This window comes from Mixophyes fleayi, chromosome 8, assembly GCF_038048845.1.
Source record: "Mixophyes fleayi isolate aMixFle1 chromosome 8, aMixFle1.hap1, whole genome shotgun sequence".
NCBI classification, from domain to species: domain Eukaryota; kingdom Metazoa; phylum Chordata; class Amphibia; order Anura; family Limnodynastidae; genus Mixophyes; species Mixophyes fleayi.
Genome location: NC_134409.1, coordinates 125,655,469 through 125,680,045, shown reverse-complemented (window position 1 = coordinate 125,680,045; position 24,577 = coordinate 125,655,469). Strand labels below are relative to the sequence as shown.

The window sequence follows — 24,577 nt, the reverse complement described above, 5'->3', positions numbered from 1 at the left end:
AACCACATGATACCAGATAAAGCCTAGACCTGTGAATTTTCTTTTTTAACTGACAACAGAGCGAATCTTTCAAAGTGTTCCGTTGAGTAAGCGTCTGAACGGAGAGAGCAGTACCTGGTTTCATCTCCTCCGTGACCCTCTTTCTTCATATTGAGCTATTATAAAACGTACAAGTAAACAGAATAATCAAGGCCTTGCGAGTGTCATTGATAAACTGTAAAAGCAGCAGGAAACTAGCAATCTTTCTACTAGATGATCATTTGGCAAAAGCAAGACATTAAGAAAGCTAAATGAGTTGCAGCACAGACCCAGAGACATAAAAAGCCGAGTAACACTGTCTATGTGTTGCTCGCTGTTATTTAAAGAAAGTACTGAAACAGCAGAGATTCCAAGTGACATCACGCTAAGATCACACTTCACCCTGAAGGATTTGTTAGCAGAGAAATCTTTCACGTACTTAATTTACTTTCAGTTATGGGACAATTTGGAAAACAGTGTTACTCCCCACATAACTGTGTTTTTGTTTGCTTTTTTTTTTTTTAAAAAAGAAAGAATTGCAATAATCAGAATATTTATTTTAAACCATGTCTAATATTAAATATTACAATTCATTTAATTAGAAAAAAATGCTTTATTGGGATTATATATAGATTTTTGGTGGAGGGTGCTTCTTCAGTGGAGTATCATTGTCAGACCACGCTAAGAGGGTGAGTTAAAGTTGTTAACTCCTTTGTATTTTGAGTTGCATGCATCTTAAAATGCATAAAACCGGGCAGTACGGTGGCTCAGTGGTTAGCACTTCTGCCTCACAGCGCTGGGGTCATGAGTTCAATTCCCGACCATGGCCTTATATGTGTGGAGTTTGTATGTTCTCCCCGTGTTTGCGTGGGTTTCCTCCCACACTCCAAAAAACAAACTAGTAGGTCAACTGGCTGCTAACAAATTTGACCTTAGTCTGTGTGTCTGTCTCCTCTGTCTGTGTGTGTGTTAGGGCAGGGACTGATGTGAGTGAGTTCTCTGTACAGCGCTGCGGAATTAGTGGCGCTATATAAATTGATGATGATGATAGATGCTTCATGAGCGTTTATACGGCAATCATCATCATGAACTTGTAACCTGCACCCTAAACCGTGAAGGTGCAGAATTTGCACTTAATAAGAAACATATTTCAAAAATCATGTAACCCAAGATATACATCTGCCCACCTTTACTGTATCCTAGGTGCTATAAAAAAACAAATTGGTATATACGTTATCTCAATATGATTGCAACCAGTTATTTATTCATTGGGTACCTCATTATTAATAAAATCAACCGACTTCTGTGGCATCTCTCAAAGCAACCACCCCACTTAGAAGATGTATTTCTTTAAATAGCAAGTTAAGTACTTTTCATCCTGTGCTATCCTCCAACAAATCATCATCACCTTTTCAAAAGCTCTCTTGTTGGCAGCCAGAGACACACAGCCAGTCTGTTACACGGACACAGGTTCACAGCTCTCAGTATATCATGTGATGGCAGAGCGGGGAGAATGAGGATGTCACAGTGCAAACAGAGCTCACAGGGGCGTTCCAAAGCCTCTCTGCTCATTACATCATGTGCCATGTGACTGTGGCTTCCGTGGTAGTCCAGAATCATTAATCATTAATAGCAGCTAGAAAAACAAAATACAGGAATTCTTATAATTTGACACTGTGATTTGCATTGAAAAACACATTATTTTTTCATGGGATTAATTCAGAATAATGATATCATCTTTCACTGACCTATGACTGTTAACTGTTTCTAGTGCATCATCAAGTCAAGCAAGGGACGTGTGAGGTTGTTGCAGTTCATCGATGCTGCAATAAAAATCGCATCGAAGAGAGATCGCAGACTGTGAAATGCTCGTGCTTCCCAGGGCAGGTAGCTGGCACTACCAGGGCACAGCCGTCTTGTGTGGAAGGTAAGCAAGCATAAAATGTTATAATTTCCTCACACATTGTTTGTTCTATGTCAAAGTAGTCAAGTGCCACTATTTTACTGCAGTCTTACACAAGTATGTCTATGATAGCCCCTTCCCCTTCCTTCAGCCCACCCCACATCACCCCAATCTTAACTCAGTTTACTAAAACCTGAGCCTAGCTACCACCTTAGAATGTATCTAACATACCCATGATGACCACTTTAAACATCATTTATATTAAGTGTCTTTGCTTACACCTGGAAAATACTACCCAATTATTGGTATGATTCAGTTTTAGTCAACATTACTTTAAATACTCACATATTATAGACAGAGAACCTCAATTACCTGCATATTTAGATTCACTAACGTGTGTACCTATCCTCAGCACACAGTAGAGGCAGCCGGTTTAATGACGGAACCAATACTGGCCGTAGATTCAGTAGGTACTAATGACAAAAGATGAATAAACTGGCTGCCTCCAGTGAACCACAGTACAAAGTGCACTTGATGCACACTGCAAACTGGTTTGGTTTTGTCCTGATGTGCCTAGATCTCTTCCTTTGTCTCTTATCTTGTGTGTTCAACTGGCTCTCTTTCTTCCCCTTGGATGAATGTCCAAAAACCAACTAAAGCTCAACATCTCCTAAACTGAGCTCATCTCTGCCCCTTTCAACATCTCTCTCAACATTGGCAGCACTCTCCTGTCCCTCAGAACTGCTGTCTTGGGGCTAGATTTACTAAACTGCGGGTTTGAAAAAGTGGAGATGTAGCCTATGGCAACCAATCAGATTCTAGCTTTCATTTATTTAGAGCATTCTACAAAATGACAGCTAGAATCTGATTGGTTGCTATAGACAACATCCCCACTTTTTCAAACCCGCAGTTTAGTAAAAATACCCCTTGGTGTCAACCTCAACTCTCTCCTCTCAGTTACGACTTCATATTTATATTGTCAGGATATGATATTTTTCACATTAAATGCAACCAAAGTTCTCATCTACTCTCTCATTAGCTCTCATCATCGACCCCCTGAGAAGCATCCATCTCAACCTATTATCCATCCTGGACACCCGGGATTTTCTCCTCCCGCTGCTCTTCTTCTCCTTTCCCACTATTCCAGTCCCTACACTTTCTCCCCATACCCTACAGAATCTAATTCAAACTCCTGACCTACAAAGACCTTATCTAGTCTTCCAAACCTTACATTCCTGACCTCATCTCACTGACTTCATCTCCTTACAGACTTCATCCTGCCCTTCCATGGAGCGTTCTCACATACCCACCATTCTCTCACCTCATTCCTCTTGCACTCGCCCAGCCTGCCGTGCCCAGACCATGTTGTATCAGACTCCTGTTTCATCCTCATTCCTCCCTAAAGTTCTGTTCCTGGAAAATGCATCTGAAAACTAGAAGTGCGCTTAGGTGTACAGAGAGGTGGAACAGTCTGAAAAGGTGCAGAGCGCAAAGCGTAAATGTTACATCAACAGTCCAACCTCCAATCACTTTAAAACCACTCATTTCATTAAATAAAACGTTTCTGTTTTCACTCCTAAAGTACTGCTTGGTTTAGCCTCATTTATGCCGTAAATAAATCACGAGGAGACATCAAGACTATCTTCTACTTCTCTCTACTTCTGGGCATTTTAGATTGGGCAAATTGTGTCTAGAATTGGACCTCCACTGAAAGGCACACAATGTGTCTCACTAACAGTATAGGATAAGATCCAATCTCTGTCATTCCAGATCTGGTGCAAATATCAAGTCCTTTTGCGGAGTGAAAATGGTCGCATGCCACTCCACACAGCAAAGAAACGCCCCTGAAAATCCAGTGACTCCAACTCTTTATCTTTTTTCAATAACCGCACTCTACAGAATGAAATCTTGGCTTTGTATTGCTCTGAAAAGTTAGATGCAGCACTGTGCTTACTCTGTACAATGCAAGGAATGATCTCGCTCCACCCAACTCCTTCCCTTGAACTGTGCAAACTGCCACTCATACTTGCCTACTGAACCGGAATGTCCGGGAGACTAAAGAGTTCTCTCGGACTCCCAGCAGAGTAGGCCATTCTCCTGGGTTCCGCATCCCTTCTGTTGGAAGTTGGCGGGCTGGACTTTGATGCCAATTGCGTCATTGCGGAGGAAGAGTTGAAGTCATAATTGCCACCATCATTGCCAGTGTCATCAAGCCCAACGAACTTGTCTTGACGGGAGATCCAAAAAGTAGCCTCCGCAAACACAGCTATTTTTGACTGCAAACCTATGCACTTTGGCAGAATTCTAGGCTCCCTTGCACAAATTGAGGTGCTTGGCCACTCCAGAGCTGATTTTACACTTTAGCTCAACTTTTTTTGCACTTCGCAAGTGGCGTTCACTGTCTGTAGGTGGTGCGTACCCTTTAATACGACTGTAAGCTTATTTTTGCCTTTTTAGCTGATGCATATATTACCCCTATTGGGGTGGATAAGATATTGCTGGGAAACTGAGCTATATTTCCAGTGAGCCTGCATTCAGCTTAACTAACACAACGTGACATTTTGCTGTGAGGTCTACATTTATTTTCCTGGTGATTTTTTCTCTCTCTGAAATTGAAATAGTCTACATTAAGTTCTAATAGAGGCAATCGATCATATACAACTGCATGAATATGTTTACGCTCTTTCATATATGTGTTAATAGGAACAGCTGGCAAAATGCACTATAGCTTTGAAGACATACATTAATGTGTCAACATTGATCCAGCAAGTTTTACTCATTGTGTATATGTTTTTCAATCTATATTCCTTGCTTGAATACATATTTACCGAAATGGGCAATGAGTCTTCAAGTTAAAGGGGAACCCCACCTAAAACATAATATTTGTACAATAAGACCCCTTCTAGTAGAACAGTGAGGTTCAATGCTCTAGGTCCCATTCTATGACCTTGGCTCATTAACTCATTCAACCAGTCAACAATAATTCTACTAAAGGTAAAACATAACAAAAATGCAAAATTACTATTATATGAGTGTGTATTTTATAATTCTGATATTCTATTGAGATTTAAACAGGCAACATGTTTACATTAAGTCTATTGAAGGGAAATTTTTCTTTGCACTTTTCGCCTACTGAACTAGATGGCTGTAGTGTTACTTATGACTCCCTTGTTGTTATATAAATGGACATGTTTTATATACAGTTGAGTTGGGCTGAGAATTTTGGGCTGTTTAAAGTCTAATTGCGCACAAAACTCCTTTTTTATTAGCTAAGAATGAAGTCGAATGAATTACGCCAGAAAATCTCCTCTATTTGATCTCCTTTGAACATCCTATTTGACAAAATAAATTGCACCACAAAAACACTACTCACCTGATCTTGTTTAATCCTTGGATTTATCAGGTCTATACGCTGGGAATGGTCCTCACCAGTGGATCATCTATGCTGCTCAGGTTGACCATTTTAAAACTGATAAGGGTGTTTGTTGATCCCTGAGAATAGTCTGTCTGCTTTAGAACAAAACACTGTTTTAGTATGCCTCTTACCAGGTAATGTGCACCACTCTTCCCTCATGGACCAACCACATTGAGATATACATAGATCTAGAGTACCACGTTTATAGGCTCAGGAGAAAAGAGTTGGCATGGCAGACACTGAAAAAAACCTTAATTCATGCACTCATTATCTCCCGCATCGACTATTGCAATTCCCTCCTTACTGATCTTCCCAAAGTCAGACTTGAACCCCTACAATCTATTTTGCACGCAGCGGCTAGATTGATTTTCTTTGCAAACCGTTCTTCCTCTGCTGAGCCACTCTGTCAGTCTCTACATTGGTTGCCTGTATTTCAACAAATCCAATACAAAATTCTTGTACTAACATATAAGGCCGTCAACAAAATTGCACCGACTTACATTTCCTCACTTGGCTCAAAATATCTCCCAACTGGACACCTCCATTCTGCACAAGCGTTCTCTGAAAACCCACCTCTTCAGACAAGCTTATGATATTCCTCAACCACCATCTTAATCTCCCTAGGTTATCCTATTACCACCCTCTACACAGTTAACACAAGGCAACAACCCTCTGACTAACATTGCTACACACACAGCTCACTCAATATTTTTACCTTTGCATTCTAACTGGTCCAGTGTGCAATATGATGTAGCACGTGCCCTTGTGTTTCAAACTCCCATTGTCCTATAGATTGTAAGCTTGCGAGCAGGGTTCTCTTACCTCTCTGTCTGTATGTATTACCCAGTAATGTTTTATTAATTTCTGTTCCCAATTGTAAAGCGCTACGGAATTTTCTGGCGCTATATAAATAAATGTTGATGATGATGATGATGAGGAACGAGCAAGAAACTCAAACTTCCCTTGTGTGTATTGAATGCAGTGTCCGATTAGAGCCACAGAAGTACCAGCCAGGTGATACATTGACTACACACCTCCGAGCACACTGAGTCAATACGATGGGTCCAATCTTCTGGCAATTACAGATCCCCTCTCTACATGTGGCCCTGTGGAGTCTGTGTTCAAGTAATGAGAGGGGAAACACCACAGTATTACAGGTGCAGGGCCTAATTAATAAGAGACCTATTTTAAAATATAAGGTATAAGAACAGCCTTTTATCCCCCTCTGGATCACACTCTGGAATGTGAGCCTTTTAACTTGTCAATATACAACACAACAAACTGTTGAACTAGGATCCTCCACAGTGAATCTGTCTCCATGGAAAACTAATGCCCTACTGTATTTTATATAGAAGTCTGGGGAAAACCTCCACTATGATATAAAAAAATGATCTTTTATAGGTCACAGCCAAATATCCCAAATATCTCTAGATCACATGATATGGTAGAACTAATCCTCCCATTTGAAAGTATCTGCAAAAATAATAAGGGGTTATAATATACCGAATGGCACCAATTCTACAATTCCGGCTTTCAGCTGCTGTGTGATGGTCTGATCAGTACTGTGCACAGGACTTCATTTACCAAAAGGCAAACTAGGCACACTGCTAGGGCAGCAGTGCTCAGAAATTGTTACACATTTCTTTATTACAATTGCAATTACAGCACTGACTGTGGGACTTGTTTTACAGTAGGTGTCCTGTAGACTGTTGTTTTCTAGGGCACGCATTTCTTTATGTTAACTATATTTACTTTTTTTCTACTTGATTGTCACCAACCACTAATTTTTCACAGTAAAAATAATGAAGGAGAATTGTTGGATTAAGGGATGTAGTATATCACATAGTTAGACTGTATTTACCCACAATGTGAAAATCCGCATCCACTTTAGACACAGCCCGGACTGCAATGAAAACAGGATTCTCCTCTGTGAATATTGAAATCAAAGTATAATTCACCCTGCTTTCTGGTGTATGTAGTTCCACAGTAAGATATCATAGTCGACTCTCACTGTATCAATCTATCTATTGTTTTCTCTGTCACTCTCCCTCTGCAAACAACATGTTGTATCTCCAACGCTGACCCGTAGAGGGAGCTTTCTTTGCATGTAAATGAAACTCAGTTCTTGAATATATTAAATCCGTGTACATTTTATCACAGTAACCCATGCACTGCTTCCTGCAGAATTGAAGGTTGCGACAGAAATCATTGTGTAGTGATTTTGTCTCATACATAATATTCCCCAACACAAGCCCTGTAACATAATCTACTACAGTAAATGAATATTTCGTAACTGCGCTTCGCTGGTCTCTGTGTTATGTTTGTATTAATGATGTTTCCTGTTGCTTCTCAATCTGTTCCATTATAAAACAAGGCAATTCATCTTTTCCTCTGTGTTCATTTTGTTAACAGTGTTTTAAATCATCTATGAATAAGAGTTCTAGAAAGAGGTTTTGATTTATGTCAGTATTCCATTCTTCCATGTTCGCAGTGATTATTATATTTTCCTCTCGAGACAATGACTTTAGCACCGATACAGAGTTTGCATTGGGATTCAGACTGGCATAAGATTTGACCCGCTGCAATTCTGTTTTGGAAGGTGGCAGATATAAGACTTTTATTGTCATTCAATAAATATCCACAATTGTGTATGGCATGGGGAGGTAAAGGCTGCAGTATTTTGTAGTAAACGGGAACCTCCAATCCCCATTAAATTAACATTATTTCCTTTTGGTAGAAAATAAGCATGTATTTAAGCTGTTTGTAACCCATGTGCTTGTGAGCTGGAGATTTCAGCTGGCATGCATCAATTTAGTTTGAAGGACAGTAGTCTGAGTTCTCATATTCTCCTCCTCTAAGTAACGACTGTGATAGAACTTGGCAAGCACACCTATCCGTAGTTAATTTGCTTTTCAACCACTAACCCCTTAAACTACATTAAAAAGTAGTTTTTGTTAGAAAGTGGCACAATCTATTATTCATGAGTTAACACATGCCACTAGTACAATAAATTGTATAGGTAAATGCTCAACGCAAGAAAAGTACATGTAAAATATATTAAAAGGACATCACTAAAACATGTATAAATGCCACGTTTGTTTCATGCAATTTGCCCATCTTCCCAGAACATATGTGTGAATGAACTCTAAAATTTGCAAACAAACTAAATGTACAACCATAACACATGGACGGTAATTTCGTGCATTCAACGCAAGTTCTTTAAAAACTGGTAAACTGAAAGCCCAAAAATTAATGTAAACGTTTGGGCAGCACAGTGGCCTAGTGGTTAGCACTTCTGCCTCACAGCACTGGGGTCATGCATTTGATTCCCAACCATGGCCTTATCTGTGTGGAGTTCGTATGTTCTCCCTGAATTTGCATGGGTTTCCTCCGGGTGCTCCGGTTTCCTCCCACACTCCAAAAACATACTGGTAGGTTAATTAGGTGCTATCAAAATTGACTCTACTCTCTCCCTCTCTGAGAGTGTGTGTCTATATTAGGGAATTTAGACTGTAAGTTCCAATAGGGCAGGGACTGATGTAAATGAGTTCTCTGTACAGTGCTGCGGAATTAGTGGCGCTATATAAATAAATTATGATGATGATGACAATAAAACAGTCTTTATAAACTTTAAAGCAACAATCCCATGAAAAAATTGTGTTTTTTTAACATAAATTACTGTGGCAGGCTATCAGAAGAATCTTGGTAGTAGACATTTCCCCTTGGCTTGTTTCTTCAGGCTGCTATTAATGATTTATAATTATGTAGGGTTTTCCTAGTGTCTTGTGACTACCATGGCAACCACAGTCACATATCTAATGATATAGTGAGCAGAGAGGCTTTAGGACGGCCCTCTGAACTCAATTTGCTCTGTGCACTGGAAAATCCCCTTTCTCCTGCCTCCCCTCCTCTGCCATTACAGGACATGCTTACAGCTGAGAGTCTGCGAGTGTGACTGGCAGCCATAGTTGTCTCCCCTCCAGAGACATTTTGAAAAGGAGATCGTGATTTGAAGGAGGGCAGTTAAGAAAAATAACATTGTTAAAAGGTACTTAATTTGATATTTTAAGGAAAAAAGTCTATATGGGATTGCTGCTTTAAAGTTCCACTAAACCTAAAAAGCAAATTGATTTACGTAAAATAACTATTAGCAACAGTCACAAATATATATGCGAAAGATACAGGAGCCAATCAGAAGCGAAGATAGTTGATTCTTGCGTGAAATATTTCCCCAACCTGTCAGTTAACCCATTGTGGAATACTGCAGCCAAACTTTGTTAACCTCATTTTAGCTGAAACATAAATGTAGATGGAAACATTCTATTAGGTGTGGAATCTTTTACATGTTTGTAAATATTAGTAGTAGTTCTTGCATATGAGGCAACTTGTCTTTAATTTTACTAGTCCTTTAAGTATATATTTACAGCCATGGCCATAAGTTTTGAGAATGACACAAGTATTGGTTTTCACAAAATTTGCTGCTTCAGTGTTTTTAGACCTTTTTGACAGATGTCTCTATGGAATACTGAAGTAAAATTACAGGCATTTCATAAACGTCAAAGGCTTGCATTGACAATTACATTAAGTTTATGCAAAGAATCAATATTTGCATTGTTGACCCTTCTTTTTGAAGACCTCTGCAATTCGCCCCGGGCATGTTGTCAATCAACTTCTGGGTCACATACTGACTGATGGCCGCCCATCCTTACCTAATCAATGCTTGGTGTTTGTCAGAATTTTTGGGGTTTTTGTTTGTCCACCCACCTCTTGAGGATTGACCACAAGTTCTCAAAGGGATTAAGGTCTTGGGAGTTTACTGGCCATGGACCCAAAATTGTGATGTTTTGATCCCCGAGCCACTTAGTTATCACATTTGCCTTATGGCAAGGTGCTCCATCATGCAGGAAAAGGCATTGTTCATCACCAAACTGTTCTTGGATGGTTGGGAGAAGTTGCTCTTGGTTGATGTTTTGGTACCATTCTTTATTCATGGCTGTGTTCTTAGGCAAAATTGTGATTGAGCCCACTCCCTTGCCTGAGAAACAATCCCACACATGAATGGTCTCAGGATGTTTTACTGTTGGCATGACACAGGACTGATGGTAGCGCTCACCGGACAAGAATTTTTCCAGATGTCCCAAACGATCTGAAAGGGGGTTCATCAAAGAAAATGACTTTACCCCAGTCCTCAGCAGTCCAATCCCTGTAGCTTTTGCAGAATATCCATCTGTCCCTGATGTTTTTCCTGGAGAAAAGTGGCTTCTTTGCTGGCCTTCTTGACACCAGGCCATCCCCCAAAAGTCTTCGTTTGCACTGGTGGTGCTCCGATCCCACAGCTGAATCAAATTTAGGAAACAGTCCTGGCATTTGCTGGACGTTCTTGGGCACCCTGAAGCCTTCTTCACAACTATTGAACCTATCTCCTTGAAGTTCTTGATGATCCGATAAATGGTTGATTTATTTGCAATCTTACAAGCAGCAATATTCTAGCCTGTGAAGCCCATTGTTTGCAAAGCAATGATGACTGTACATCTTTCCTTGCAGATAACCATAGTTAACAGAGAAAGAACAATGATTTCAAGCACCACCCTCCTTTTAAAGCTTCCAGTCATTATTCTAACTCAATCAGCATGGCAGAGTGATCTCCAGCCTTGTCCTCATCAATACTCTCACATGTGTTAACGAGAGAATCAGTGACCTGATATCAGCTGGTTGTTTTGTGGCAGGGCTGAAATACAGTGGAAATGTTGTTTTTGGGCTAAAGTTCATTGTCATGGCAAAGAAGGACTTTGAAATTAATTGCAATTCATCTGATCACTCTTCATGACATTCTGGAGTATATGCAAATTGCCATCATAAAAACTGAGGCAGCAGACTTTGTGAAAAATAATATTTGTGTCATTCTCAAAACTTCTGCCCATGATTTTAAAACATTTTTTCTGATTTTACAAAATATTTAAAATTTTTGCAAAGAAGTTGTTCATTATAGTTAAACCATTTGGTAGGCGATAACATTCTCTGAAATCCTGCTGTATATTCTATATAATGCTTATAGAAAGGCCGCACTTTCTTCTAAACATGTCTACACTTTTTGATAGAGGATATATTAGGCCAAGGTTCTATCTTCTGCTGAAGTAATTTATCTTCCTCTCCTTCATCCGCCGAGCATCTACTCAGACATGCTCTTTCACACCACTGTCGTCTTTCATCTAGCTTTTCTTTCATAGTTTCGTAATTCTTCTGGATCTCTGCTCACATCGGACATATTCCTGTTTTAAGATTGTTTCAACAGATAAAAAGTTCAGTACTTATATTTTATGGGGGTTTTTTTGAACCTTTTACAATTTTTCTTAAAGGGGAAGGAAACCAGTGCTTATATTTATCTCGATTGGCTGAGGGATTTGGGTGTAACCATCATAAACTCATCTCACATACTACTCTGAGGGGTAGATGTGTCAAACATTCTAAAAAGGAAAAGTGGAGGTGTTGGCCATAGCAACCAATCAGATTCTAGCTATTATTTATCTAATGCATTCTAGAAAAATATAGCTAGATTCTGATTGGTTGCTAACGCCTATCGCTGAGAGTCCTTATTCGGACAAGTACACCCCGCTTCTAAGTTTGTTTACAATAAAAATTTTGATGAGGATGTGTCTTTCACCCCCTTTAAAACTGCATTCCCGAATGTGGTGAAAAATCACACTTCCCCCCTTCCTTCTCTCTCCTCAGTTCAGATGAAAGACTGAGTTGTTTGGCCCTGCAAAGGGATGTGTGGCTGCGTGGACCAAACCTTGTGACTTATTATTGATCCATGTGCCACGCCCTCTTTCAGGCGCCATTTTAGAATGCCCCAAAGAAGCAGCACTCTAATGCCTAAACGGGAATGCAGATTTTTTTTTTTGAATGCTAGTTACGTGTTTTTTATTGTGATTGACCAAAATCGGTTTGAAGAAGGGAAATAGTATAGTGCTATAGAATGCGTGAGTGACAACCAATCAGACGCCACCCTATGTACTGTAGAACTAAATACTCCCCCCTTCAAACCTCTGCCCACTTAACACAGTGAAAACAAGTGATTGGTATTTATGCCAGGCGCATACATAACCCCTCAGGGCAGTATGGTACTTTAGTGGTTAGCACTTCTGCCTCACAGCACTGGGGTCATGAGTTCAATTCCCAACCATGGCTTTTTCTGTGTGGAGTTTCTATGTTCTCCCCATGTTTTCGTGGGTTTCCTCTGGGTGCTCCGGTTTCTTCCCACACTCCAAAAACATACTGGTAGGTTAATTGGCTGCGATCAAATTGACCCTAGTCTGTATGTGTGTATGTTAGGGAGCTTTGTCTGTAAGTTCCAATGGGGCAGGGACTGATGTGAGTGAGTTCTCTATACAACGCTGTGGAATTAGTGGTGCTATATAAATAAATAGATGAAAAATCAGTACAGCTCATTAAGATGCCCTCTGCTTAACCTGTACAAAATTGCATATAAGCATTATCGCTGTCTGGAAAATGCTATATTAATTGGCACAAATTAGTCTACCCCCCCGATATATCAAGACCACACCCAATAAACCAATATATTACTCGCCCATGAAACTTTTCCAATAGACACATCCTCCTTTGACCACCACACCCTCAAAAATTGGGATTATTTCCTGTTGGATCTGTTATGTCTGTTGCACTCGATAAAGAGGTTCTGCCTACTTGCATTAAGTATTAGTAGAGATTCCACAATGCAATTTATAACACAGAGACATGAAGTAAAACACACTTTGAGCTTTTATAACTTGTCATTTGTTTAGCATACACATGCCCCTAATAATTACTGACAAACAGATATAGCATATACACTAAAAATAAGCATAGAAACACAGGAGTGTGAAATAAATCTAGCTACAAAAGAAACTTCCCGAAGTGGGAGTTTTCTGCTTATGTAAAACTGAAAAGGACTTTCTGTTTTATTTTGAAGATTAGTAAAATTACAGTATGTCAGCCATGCTGGTGTCAAGCCATCAATTGTATACATCAGAGCGTGTCTTTGAACTAGTAATTATTATGTGTAACAACACAATGTATCGTGTAATTTTCCGCTGAGCGTAAGCAATGCCTGAACACTCTCACTATAGTTAGGCCTATTGTGGCTATTTAAATAACTTGCTACTAATTACAGTGGGTATTTAACTTTCTATTTGCACAGACAATTTAGTTTTAATGTATTCTATACATTTTTTTTTAATAAACATGGACATGGATAATTAGTTTCTTACAAAATGCAAGAGGGCTGCCCACAGAAACACATGAAAGAGAAACGTAACACAGAAATGAAAGGGTTTCTGCACTTAAATAAAAAATGTAGCTATGTACTAACCAAGGACATAGCATAGTAGAATAGCCGTACTTGCTGAAATTACTCAAAGTGGTTTGAAATTGAATCAAATACGGCTAGATCGAGATCAAAGCTCTTTGACCTGGTTTGTTTTGGGGTTGGCTGCCATGGCCAAATTTGCAGTTCTGAGATAAAAGAACATAGCAATAAACCTTTTTTAAGTAGAACACAGAACATTACTGTGTTGAAGTTCAGAGATCGCTTTTGGAATGTAAAGCCATTAAAAATATTCCAGTCTGGGAGGGGAGACCTCCTTGCTGCCTCCTAGGGGCATGGCCATTTGAATTGTGTCTGTCGAACCATACTAATTTTGTCCTATTACAGCAGGGGGCAGGGCCAGGATGACGCAGTTAGCCCCGCCCCCACCCACTTCACCAACGAAGAGGCCAGGATCCGGGAGGTTGCCCTGCTAATCATGTTATATACATCTAAAAAAGATTTCCAGAATTCGCACATATATCACACAAGACACTGCAAAAACCTTAATGCATGCACTTATCATCTCCCGCATTGACTATTGCTATTCCCTTCTTACTGGTCTTCCCCAAAACAGACTCAAACCCCTAAAATCTATATTGCACGCAGTGGCAAAATTGATTTTCCTTGCAAATCGTTATTCCTCTGCTGAATCACTCTGTATGTCTCTACACTGGTTGCCTGTTTTCTACAGAATCCAATATAAAATACTTTTACTAACCTACAAGGCCATGAACAAAGCTGCACGTTCTCTGAAAACTAACCTCTTCAGACAAGCTTATAATATTCCTCAACCACCCTCTTAACCTCCCTACATTACCCTATTACCAACCATTACACTATTTCACACAAGACAACTACCCCCTGATCAACAATGTTGTGTGACGGGATCATTTAGCTTATGAGTCACTTTTACCTTTGCAGTCTGGCTGGACAGAAATGCAAAATGTAGACTTAGCCTCATATCTCAAACTCCCATTGTCCCATAGATTGTAAGCTTGCGAGCAGGGCCTTCTCACCTCTTTGTCTGTTTTACCTAGTTTGTTTATTAGTTTACTGTGTTTGTCCCCAATTGTAAAGCACTACGGAATATGTTGGCGCTACAGAAATAAATGATGATGATGCTCTCTTGGGAGTCCAGGAGAACTCCCAAAAATTCGGGAGTATCCCAGACATTCCAGAAGAGTTGGCAACTATGGTTCAAACCCGTTCCCCTTGCTCGAACCTAGTTGACATTTTTTAATATTTCGAAAGTGTAAGAATTTATTGCAAAAATTTAAACTTTAGAGTCAATTTGACAAGTCAGTTTAAAGAATTTGAAACAAATACAAGAACCTATAATAACTACCTTCTGTCCCCTGTAATCCAGTGAAAATGCGGCATGTCCTTTCATTTCCAAGGATTATGTATGAATACACTCATCTGTAGAGCCATCTATAACTTACATTTTAGTTTAAACATCATCTGCATCTACTTTAAGGGATTGTTCCATAGTAATCACCGTCACTTCGGTTAATAAAATATGTGTTCACTATGGAGAGCATTCAAAATGAACAACTATAGATCAAGTGAGATTAAACTTTTAATTAATCAAATTATAGGTCGGTGATGGGCATCAGGCGGCCCTTAAGCTGGGTACACACTACAGAAATTTCGACCAACTTTTTATGCAGAGCGATTTTACGTTCGATCGATGATGCGATCGCTTGGTCCATGGACTGCATACACACTAGCCTTGTTTAGGACGATAAAGGGAAGAGCGGACGTCCCTTTAGCGACTTTTTACAGCCATGTTGTCGTGAGCAATGACTGTAATTTCGTACTCACTGTTGTGGATTGGTCGGAAGTTTATACACACTGCACAGCGGAAACGAGATTGGACGGAAAATATTAAACGGTACGACCAACCAAATGAGGCGATAATCGTCCATTTGGGCAGACTTTCGACCATCGTGTCGCTGCACACACTGACCCGACTTTTGAACGAGCGGTCGTATGTCGGCTGTTTGAGCCGATTATTGGATGAAAACAGTGTAGTGTGTACCCAGCTTTAGACTTCACCTGTGGCCCCCAGCTCCGTTCTGCTTTATTATCAGATGTGCTTGTTATAGCTTGTAACACTTGTGTTAAATGCTTCTGGTATGTTATTACAGATAGGTATCTAAACTGCAGGTAGCTGTGATGACCAGCTGCTGGGAGAGACAGTTGATAGGAGTCGTTAAAACTGTTACTTGTTTTTCACAATAGATTGCATGGGGAGAACGTGGGGAGCATTTTACTACATATGGAGATTAAAAAATGTAAATGTATTTCAATATTTCCTTCCCTTTCCTATCACTAAGGACTATAGTCACTGCGACAATTGTTAGACAGTGTAAAAAGAGGATCTGATGTAAGACAAAAAGCTTAAACAGTAAAGCAAATAATGCCAGTTATGTTTTGGTGGGAAATCACTGCATCTGGTATGTGCACAGAGCATTTCTCTTACCTGTTACCCGTTACACTAGAGAGCCAATCACATTAGCACAAGCTTTATCCTGGCCCAGACTGATAGCCACCACAGTCCTAAGCAATTTCTGTTTCTTCTAAGGGACAGAACAGAAAGCATGCTGGGTATAATTAGTTTAAACACCTTTGGTTAGGTTTTAGTGGAACAGACCAGCGCCAATTCAATCTGTAGTGATCATTATTCACAGTTGACGCACCAGACTGGAACAGAACTACAACTAATACACATGTTAAACACGTATTGCAATATTAGTTTATTTTCCATCTCTTCTGGTCTGGTGAACCGAGGGATTTTTCTACTTTGATTTACCATCATTTTTGCCTTAAATTAATCATAACAGTAAGGAGACATCAGAACTGTCTTTAATACGTGCGTCACTTTTGTGCGTTTGAAGTTTTTTGTTATATTGATCGAAGTGCGCATAGAAATGTGATTTTCCGCAGAAATACAACTGGAAAATTGTGTCCTAATAAAAGTATAAGAATAGAACTGATTTCCATCAACTGCAAAGTGTCCAACAATGTATGTGCTTTCCTGGTGAGAATAGGTCTGTGTGTTCTCCTGTTTGTCATAGGATGGTGTAAATGTAGACACACTATGAGTCATTAAGGAGAGCAAAGCATAAAAAAGGAGTAACTTTGCACCTGGGTTAAACCATGTTACATTGGAGGGGGAGGTAAATTTAAAATGTGGGGACAGATTTATATTTGGGGTAGGGCATGTCCTAGATCAGCTTTTAATGTCAGTGTAAAAATAAAGCTATCAAGTATTTGTGTGCTACATTAAAAAAAACAGTCAGTATTTAACTTATGTGTAAAATAATAAACTAATTTGCACCCCTTGCATTGTAACATGGTTTGTCCAGGAGTAAACTTACTCCTTTTCTTTTGCTTTGCTCTCCATAATGACTCAGGCCCTGCAACTGCAACATTAAAGTGAGACTTTAAACAGAAATTATACAGAAATATTTAAATACATTTTGGCCTGGGCTTTCCAGCAAAATTAAATGCAACTACAACCAACGTAGGCAAATGAGGTCACAAATTAAAATTTATGCTGCTTAATTGACCATACTTGCCTACTTTTTAAATCTGTACTCCGGGAGATCGGAGTACACGCCCCCCTCCTACAGAGGGTAGGAGGGGGGCGGGACGATGTCATTATGTCACAATAGCCCCGCCCCTACCATAAAATACAGACATTCAAGGGATTGAATATCAGGGGCGTGGCTTAATGACTTGATTAAGCCCTATCCCCACTATTCAATGCAGTGAATTTTGGCATTTTACAGGGTCCAGAAGGTTTGTCTACTCTTCTGGAAGTCCGGGAGGACTCCCAGAAATTCGGGAGCCTCCCGGAAATTCTGGGAGCGTAGGCAAGTATGTAATTGACCCTTATTCATATTTATTAATGCCCAATCTACATTGCAAGTGACATGTTAGTTTATTTACTCATCTTAGTCAGTAGTCACTTAGCATATATTAAAGTTGTTCCTAGCCTATGCACTTGTAAGCTGAAGATTTCAGCCAACATGTATCAATTCAGTTTATAAAAATAGTAGTCTGAGCTGTCATATTAACTGATTCACTACAATAGAACTTGGCAGACAGCCAGGACTTCTGTGATTAAAATTGTTGTGGATCTCTGCTAAGCAATACTTTTGAAATACTAGTAAATGTCGCTTTCAACAATAAGACAGCTAAATAATGAATTAAATTGTTTGCAAACCCAAAATTGTTCATTGGAGAATGTAAATAATAAAAAAAAATATGCTAGTCATTTTTAAAAGTCCAGTTTGTTGTCTGTTTTAGATGAACCATTTGACCTGTACAACACATTTCTATTTTAACTCCTTAGCATCCATCGTCATCCAGAAATGGTGGTGTCATATGCAGCCGTGTATGGAATGGGAAGATTGTAAAGTTTTGCCGGATCTTACAGGCTGGTCCTGCAGCAGCGGAAACAAAATCAAAACGACAAAGGTGAGTGATATAGAGCATTGCTGATAAGAATGTCATATAGATAAATTACACAGGAGGTCGGTAAGATTCTTACCAGTCCAGTGCCTTGTTAGCAGCCTCCCCAGTTGATTCCAGGCTTCTTATGGTCCTTAAGTGCAGGCCTGGCATCACTCAGGCATCCGTTACAGATTTTACTTTCTGGTTGCTATCACCTATTGGATTACTGTTACCGATCTTCGTTCCGTTCCTCGCTATCTTTCTTTGCTGCCTGTCCTGACTTTAGTCTCTGTTTTGACCTGGTCAGCGACTAAAGTTACCCGTACAAATCCTGAGTACTGATGAACCCATTAAGTTCTATGGGTTGGTAAAGACGGAGACAGCAACAAGTTTGGCTATAGTGATTGACCAATTGGTGTCGCTGGTAACCGATACATCATTTCATTTCAGGGTGTTGTCATTTACAACACCCTGTACGCCGTATATATATCTGTGCCAGATTGTATGCTTTTGCAGCAGACTTTGTCAGCCAAAATAACAACAACAAAAGGCAGCGCTTAGTTCAAAACTTTACCTACAAAAATAAAAAAAATATAAAATTATTATTATTATCATTACTATAAACGAGCCAAATCTTAAATCACAAATTAATACTTTAATAGATAACAATATTTCACCAGCAAAAACAGTACAATATCAATAAAATGTAGCTATCCAGAGAAGGACATTATACTATTAAAAGAACATAATATGCACATTTGTAGTTTATGAGAAATAATATAAATAATATAATTTAATAATAACATTAATGATAAGTGCAGTAAATGAGCACAAAGAACTCTATAGACTTTGCTAGAATATTGAATGAATCAAACAAGTCATTAGAATACTTCTATATAGAAGCAACAATGTCCTAGTTCCTTCAATGAAGAATCCATTGAAAGATAAGCTTATTCGATACACATCTACACAGTCTACTCATCTACACAGTCTACTCATTGTAGCAACGCTACTGTCCATTAAACTATGAACGTCTCACATTGCTCCTATGTGTAGGCTGTGTTGATGGGTGTCTGGACACTCTATAAGCTTTCAGAACAAAAGACCAGGTCCTGATCAGAGAAAGCTCCTATTACTAACGCGTTTCTTTGTGGATGGTAATATACTAACGCGTTTCTACACAAATGACGATTTCATCCGAGGACCTTACTCATCCACCTACAGAGCCGCAGAACATGATGGCACTATGAATAAAAAAATAAGATTACAGGTTTTACGAATACGAATTTGCTTTAGCCCCCCTCCCCCAACCTCCCCCAACCTCCCCCTGCATTAATTATACATTTATCAGTAAAATCCGTCTCTTCATGTGTCTTAACTAGAATCTAATAACAGAATACACACTGACAACCAAAAGCTGTTCGCTGTGCATTTTCCTTGCGGCAATGCAACTTTTCCAATTTCTTGTGTATTTCCCTTATTCGTTTCATTACAGATGCACACGATTTTTACTTAGACATTTGCCTTGCATGAAGAAAATACATAATATTTGATATGACAAGAAAAATATGCCTAAACTCTGCTGTCGCTTCCTTATTTTCTACTTGCACGCCTCATAGTTATGAGAATGGACGTGGGGGGATCTGCATGCACGCAGTAAAGTAGTTTAATGCATAATAAGTGAGCCAGTATAGATGGAGAGAAAAATGTTGCTTTTTATACCAATCTCAATTCAATGTAGTTAACAAAATATTGAAATTGTGGCAGGAAAGATGCATTTCATACACTTTTCATGAACTTTCATGGGTGCAACCTTAAAATAGTTTGGTCAAGAGAAAAGTTTTGCAAGGCAAAACTTTTCGAATGGGGCATGTCCTGTTAGTTGGATGCTGAAACTAAATTCATAGATAATATATTAGTGGTATGAATATATTCATGTACTAACAGCTATGCAATATATCTATCTTTTGTGCATACAGATATCTACTTCATACTTTTTCTTAGTGATGCCAGAACATGACTAAAATAACAATATATTTCACAGATGTTCATACGCTGGTTTTAAATAAAACATAGAGATTCTCTACTGCAGTCCTCACCATCATCATCATTTATTTATATAGCGCCACTAATTCTGCAGCGCTGTACAGAGAACTCACTCACATCAGTCCCTGCCCCATTGGGGCTTACAGTCTAAATTCCCTAACATACACAAACAGACAGAGACAGACACAGACACAGACTAGGGTCAATGTGTTGGCAGCCAATTAACAGTATGTTTTTGGAGTGTGGGAGGAAACCGGAGCACCCAGAGGAAACCCACGCAAACACAGGGAGAACATACAAACTCCTCACGATAAGGCCGTGGTCGGGAATTGAACTCATGACCCCAGTGCCGTAAGGCAGAAGTGTTAACCACTACGCCACCCTACTGCCCATTCATCTGCACACAGGTATTTTAAAGCACACAGCAGTGACCCTAACACTATACCCATGTTGAAACTATCACAATGAAATACAAACTACCCTTATCCTGCTTTGCATTTTCCTGTTTATGCTATTTTAAGCACTACGTGTATTTATTTTTATAATGTTGTTCTTTTTGGCAGGTAACACGGTAGCAAAAAGAAAAACCGGCGCCATAGCGGGAGAAATTGTAGCACCTCACTGACAATATGTGCACTCAGTTTTCTCTATGGACTTCGAGATTAACCTTTTTAGGAGGAATGCTAAAGAAGAGGAAGATGTTCATCCTATTTTTTTCTGTCGATCCAAATATCCACAGGAGCTTTAAAAACATAATAACAACTACAATTGATAGATATAATTTCTGCTGACAACAATGTTTTTTTTATTTTCATTGATAGCAAAGAACCACGTGGACTCCATCTCGGGACTACATTTCGCTCTTAAAACAAAATAAATAGGTTGGATTGGATTTTGGAACCTTGAAGATAGAGCCGAGAATGAAGAAGATTATTGCTTTTAACGCTGTTTGTTAAGATGTGTCGGCAAAGCGAACATTGTAATGTATTGCACCGGCGGATATTGTTCAAAGTCGTAAAAGAGAGGGTCGTTTCCAAAGTGCACACCGGGAGCTCCAAAGCGCAAATGCATCTCCAGAACCACCATGCGCCTTGATTTACACTTTGGCACATCGGCTTGCTGAGCAAAACGGGCGCATTTGCGGAGATGCAGAATATTGCACAGCCAGAGGGGAGGACTCGGGTTCAGTAGGGTAGAGTGAAGGCCTTCCCACTAAAGTATGGAAGAGGTGAACCTTATTTGGTAGAACAGTGAAAAATACATTTAATTTTGCAGAGTGAGATATCTGTACTGAGGTAAATGGGTTAACAGGGGACATTTTCAGGCATGTTCCTTGGTAAGGCGGTGTAAAAACAAGGTATTATGCAGCCTAGGGTGCACTTTGTATATGAACTCCAGACATGAGGCAGCCATTTTGTAGCCTGAATCAATATTCATGAGATTGCAGCCTATCAAATCACTTGAAACTAGTGACATCACTAACTCATGACACGCTTTGTGAATATTGCTTCATCACACAAAATGTCTGGCTCCGCTTGTGTAGGTGATGGGTGCACTTTAAATAAACAAAACAGTGTTTTTAATGGTTTTAAGGTAGGTAGGTATGATACACGTTATTTTTTTACATTTTTTTTTTCAATGATTTGTAACTTTTCCTTCGTATTGTTTTTAGAATCTGGATGTTCTTTGGTATCCAATTAAACAGATTACTGCATTTCATTTTCTATCCTTCAGATTTAATGTTCTTCAAACGATTACACTGTGCATGTACTGAAGGTTGCCCTCAAGAAAACTGTTTAGAAGGAAGATAAAATGTTAATTAGTTATAGGAGAATGCTATTTCTATTTTCATGGTTAAAAATTACCTGGCCGTCAATATCACTTGGAAATATTCTTGAACAATAAAATCAAAGAGGTAAAATGAAATGAGAAGAGATATATAATTATTTTTGGATTCATTACTGTATCTCCATTTTGTATCCTATAACACTTAGCTGTTTTAAATATGCAGTTTTTAGATCATTTAAAGAACGTCAAATGTTTGTTTACACACCAGGGAGGCAGCCATTTTGTCGACAACCAATATCCATGAGAGTGTAGCCTATCCGTCCTCTAGCAGCTAGTGACATCACTGGTTCTCTTCAAGACTAGTTTTATTTTTATGAGACCCTGACGAATATTTTCAAGGCACTGACTCCTACTAAATTGATTGGCTGTGGTCTTGCTAATATCATACTTGCCAACTTTTCCTCGTTGGCTTCAGGGAGATCCCGGGGGAGGTGGGCGTGCGGGGCGGGGCTTGATGAATCGCATCATTTTGGCACCGCCCCCTAAACGATTGTCACACTTTTGACCAATTACAGCAGGGCGGCAGGGCTAAGATGAAGCGATATTTGCGTCATTAAGCCCCACGTTTTGCCACTTATCTATTGCGGGGGCGAGAACCAGGAGGTTTCCCTGCTCTCCCGGGAGCCCGGGAGCCCGGGAGCCCGGGAGGTCTCCCAGAAATGCGGTAGTCTCCCGGACATTCTGGGAGAGTAGGCAACTATGCGTTAAAGAAAAGCAGCTAATGAATCTCTAGAGACTGAAGTGTCTTTTACATTTCTGTCTCCATTGCTGAAGTCATGTTGTCTTACCTGTCAGTCTTTGATTAAATCTTGGTCTCCATGAAAATGGCCACCTCTATAGGCATCAATACATGGACATAGGGCACAATTTCTGAACTGTGCCATCATGCCACAGATGGCGAAGCCAACCACATCTTGTACTGGCTCAGCATCAGGGAGAATGCCAGACTCTTCAGGGAGTGAGGGAGATCACCCCTATTTCAGGGAGTCTCCCTGACATTCAGGGAGAGTTGCCAAGTATGGAAAATATTGGTTCAGCTAACAAAATGGCTTCCTCCACTTATATAGATGACAGTTGCTCTTTAGAGAAAAAGAGGAAAATTAAAACATTAGTCTCAGTAAGTCTAGCTGGCCTTTTTTTTTCCGTTCAAAAACCCAGTTGCTTTGTGTTGCTTATGAAAATCTCTCACCCTAATTCTGAGGTACACGTTACGTTTTATAAGACTATAAACAGTAAACAAATTGAAAAAAACAAATAAGATATATGAGTAAAAGCTTTAAAGGGTTGGTATCACCTCTCCCTAAAGTTTGAAAGCCTCACCCCATTCAAACACTGTTATATTGATCCAGTTTTCAAGAAGTTGTCAATGTTCTTCATATCTCTTGAAAAATACGTATTATTAGATTATTTTCGAATTACTGATTGTAAAAATAAAAAGTGTGACATGAGAGATTTCATCTAATCTTTGGACTATTTTTTGGAATCTATAATCAAAACGGGCATATTGTTGTAAAAATATGTTTTTTAGACTATTTGTTTCACATAGATTGTGGTTTTTATAAGTTTTTCTGTTTCTGATTGATTTGCTCTTGCAATAAATCCTTCATATGTCCCAGCCTGTGATTCTTATTGTCCCAGTTCAGTTAGCTTCCTAAGTGTGTAAAATAAATATAAGTGATTTGTATTAAAGTGGATCTTTTTAACCTTTTAAGGGGTGTAAATGCTTGTGATGCATTTTGTAGTCTGATAAATTAATAGACATCAAGGGGTATATTTACTAAACTGCGGGTTTGAAAAAGTGGAGATGTTGCCTATAGCAACCAACCAGATTCTAGCTGTCATTTTGTAGAATGTAGTAAATAAATGATAACTAGAATTTGATTGGTTGCTATAGGCAACATCTCCACTTTTTCAAAACCGCAGTTTAGTGAATATACCCCCAAATCTTTTAGGGTTTTAAGGAATAAACCTAATTTTTGTGGACTTTTCATGTGTATAATAGAGACAAAGGAATTAGTATGCAAACACATCTCCTACTTTGGCTTTTTCATTCAATAGATATACTAGGTATATTCTTCAGCTTCAGTATCTAAAAGGTACCTTTAGACAGAGCCGTCACTTCAAATTTTACTGCCTGGGGCGAGAAATAATAATGTTGCACTTCTAGGACTCAATTTTAACCAAATGAACCTAAAGTATTCATAAACTGTGCCCCCCTACCCCTTCTGTGTTGTGCCCTAGTTACGATCCTGCCTTCAGGTTAGTTGTATTGTATGTAGTCTATTGTTCTACTAATCTGCTGTTTCTGTTCCTCTCTGTAATCCACTCCCCTAATTGGATGAAGAAAAAGTAAACAAATTAGTTCTGATCATGGGGGTCAGCAGGAACGATGGACTATAGTCAGGGGCAAACACAGGATTTGTAGAGAGGGGTTTTCATGCCACACCGCCAGTGGGCGTGGCCATCATGCTTCGGGGTGTGGCTACAATTTTAGACAGTGCTTGGCTGCTCTCCAACT

The 24,577-nt window shown here is 39.3% G+C and overlaps 1 protein-coding gene across 3 annotated transcripts in view; it reads left to right on the top strand.

The window, feature by feature from the left end:
• TAFA4 (TAFA chemokine like family member 4) overlaps positions 1 to 22,685 on the top strand; it is a 169,752-nt gene extending 147,067 nt beyond the window's left edge. For 2 of the 3 annotated variants that reach the window (XM_075183425.1, XM_075183424.1), the window contains 3 exons: positions 1,790 to 1,945; positions 18,065 to 18,193; positions 20,775 to 22,685. In XM_075183425.1, the coding sequence (XP_075039526.1) occupies positions 1,790 to 1,945; positions 18,065 to 18,193; positions 20,775 to 20,836 (347 nt within the window). In that variant the 3' untranslated portion in view covers positions 20,837 to 22,685. The remainder of the gene's footprint in view (positions 1 to 1,789; positions 1,946 to 18,064; positions 18,194 to 20,774) is intronic. The other variant, XM_075183426.1, reaches the window with a different exon arrangement.
• Positions 22,686 to 24,577: the final 1,892 nt, after the last annotated feature.